General features: G+C 32.8%; 1 protein-coding gene across 1 annotated transcript; it reads right to left on the reverse strand.

The window, feature by feature from the left end:
- Positions 1-470: 470 nt before the first annotated feature.
- LOC149576220 (F-box/kelch-repeat protein At1g80440-like) lies at positions 471-1508 on the reverse strand. Its single transcript, XM_089812669.1, has one exon. It carries the CDS (start codon positions 1506-1508, stop codon positions 471-473), a length of 1038 nt encoding a protein of 345 aa, XP_089668795.1.
- Positions 1509-2504: the final 996 nt, after the last annotated feature.

Below are 2504 nucleotides of genomic sequence, written 5' to 3' on the forward strand. Positions count from 1 at the left end.
AATAATTATAATTTCTCCTTAAAAATTGTTTAAATAAAACCAAAAAAAATGAAATCTCAACAAGAATTTAAATAAAACCAAGAACAATGAATGGCAGAATTTGCAGGAAAGATACTTCACAACTCTATCAGAGAAATTTCTTTCAAAAAAGAAAGGCAAACCGAAATCAATCTCCATATAACTCTGTTTCTATCTTCTTCTGAAAAAGAAAATTAAAGAGTATAGACATAAATTACAAAAATTTGACACATTGAAATGATTTGATTCAGAGATTGTGACAATCACACTTTTATGTCCCACAAATCAATATATTAAAGCAATACATATACATACTAGGATTCAGCACCCGCTTTTAAAGAGTATAACTTGGTGCATTAAATTTCAGATAATAGCAAAGCCAAATTTAGAGTAGTTGAGGAAAAAAGCACAGTATAACAATCAATTTGAAGGAAGAAGAAAAGGAAAACCAATCAAATAGTCATAGTGGCCACAGATTCGATCTTGCTGCGGGACAAGTATTGAGGCATCTCAACAGAAACACATCTCCCTGTGTTAACCCCTGTTTCCAATGGAGGGTAATACATGTAGAAAACTTTATCGTTGGTGTCCGATTCAATCCCACTCAAGAAAATCCCATCTTCCCCAAACACAGCTGCATCAACGCTATCAAGAGGCCGAGGAAGAGCATCAACTTCCGCCCACAAATTCTGTGTAGAGTCAAATTCTGCCACAGAATCCCACTGGAAGCAATACAGACGCTCAAATGCGGCCACAATGGGATGCATACAATCTTGGGCAAACCAGATGTTGGTCAAAGTGGACCAAACTCCTCTTTCCTGATCGAACCGCTGAAGCTCCTCATCAAACAAGCTGACAACATAGAGCATGCCTTCTATAAAAATCGAGGAACACAGCCACTCCTTTTGAAGCATGTTGGGAAGAAGCTTCCACTCATCTCTCTCCACGTTGTAAACTGCAGCCTGGCTTGTACTCTTCCAATCACATTCTCTTCCTCCTGCGATATAAATCTCATCTCCTTCAGGAGATGCGCAGCACGCAAAGTCAAACATGATCTCTGTGATGGGTGGATCTGCACCTTTGTTCCACTGGAAAGACACAAAATCAAAGACCAAAACAGTCATGTTTGATATTCTCTTCCTCTTTAAACCCACTCTGCAGCACTCATATCTTAACCCTAGTAAAACCAGTTTATGCTTCACGCAAACACACTTGGATAATGAGTAGAGTTTAAATTTGGCAGGGACGGGAGGGAGTCTTCCCCACAACTGGTTAACTGGGTCAAATGTAGTTATGCGAACATTCTCAATCAAACATATCAACTCTTCGGACCTCCCACGACTCCTCCTGTCTTCGTAAAACTCTGAGTTTTCCAGCATTCTCTTCCAACTCTTACATACTTCCTTCACTCTTCCGTGAGATGCAAAAGGCACTCTCATTAAGATTTCCCTTACCAACTCTTCTGGAATTACACTAAAATACTCCATCATTTGTATACACTGCTCACATGAATTCGAAACAAAGAGCATAGCTGTAACGTCTCAAACAAATAGATTTCCCAGCATATGCCCTGTTATATATATACCGAGCAAAAAGTGCCTTGATACCTCGTGGTTTTTTCTATATTTGCTCACTTTTTAAAAAATTGTTCCAAATATAGAATACGTCTGATGTTCTGAATATTTTTAATCGATCTCACTATTTTTAGAAATATCAGTTGCCTTGAAAAATTAAATTAAATTTTCTATTAGATAGTTTTTATATTAAATATAATAAAGATCAATAAGTTATAAATTACTATTTTTTAAATAGATATAATAAAATAATATTTCAAAAATATATCAACAACTAAATTGAAAAATATGAAATATGAAATTGATCAAAATATCTAGTGAAATACAATGGAACAATCAAATCAAATTATATATACAATTTGAAAATAAACAAATATTAAGGCTAAAATTAACTTTAAACTTAAATTTTGTTTGATTAAGTGGAAGAATGTTTACATGATTAGACAAGTAGAAAATATAATAATAGATTTTGAATTTAATAATATCTAATTAATGCTCATAGGCATCCTACAATGGCAAAATGGGCGGAGTGAGATGGTGTGAATGTGTTAATGTTGAACTTTTATTCATCTAAGTTAAATTTGACAACCATCTACATGTCAAAAGTTTAAATCTTATTATAAATAGAAAATACTTTTAATAAAAAATTAATAAATACCGTATTTGTGTAAATTATAATATTTGGAGATATAAATCATCCATTTTTTTAGAAATTGAAAGAAAAAGCTTAAGTTAGTAGAAAACTAAATAAATGGAAATAAAGGAAATATAAATAATTTTAGATGTAGTAAATTAAATTATAATTAATTTGTAGTGGATATCTATCAGCATTTCTTTAGATAGATTTATTTAAGATGTCTATGCTAGTTAATGTCTATAGGTAGGGCAGAGTTACTTTTATTCTTTTAGGTT

The sequence above is a fragment of the Cupressus sempervirens genome, chromosome 1, assembly GCF_028749045.1.
Source record: "Cupressus sempervirens isolate cs-2001-9-10 chromosome 1, ASM2874904v1, whole genome shotgun sequence".
NCBI lineage: Eukaryota > Viridiplantae > Streptophyta > Pinopsida > Cupressales > Cupressaceae > Cupressus > Cupressus sempervirens.

Bases quoted from the DNA above. Each gene is read 5' to 3' on its own strand.
- LOC149576220 (XM_089812669.1), bottom strand. From the start codon at position 1,508: ATGATGGAGTATTTTAGTGTAATTCCAGAAGAGTTGGTAAGGGAAATC.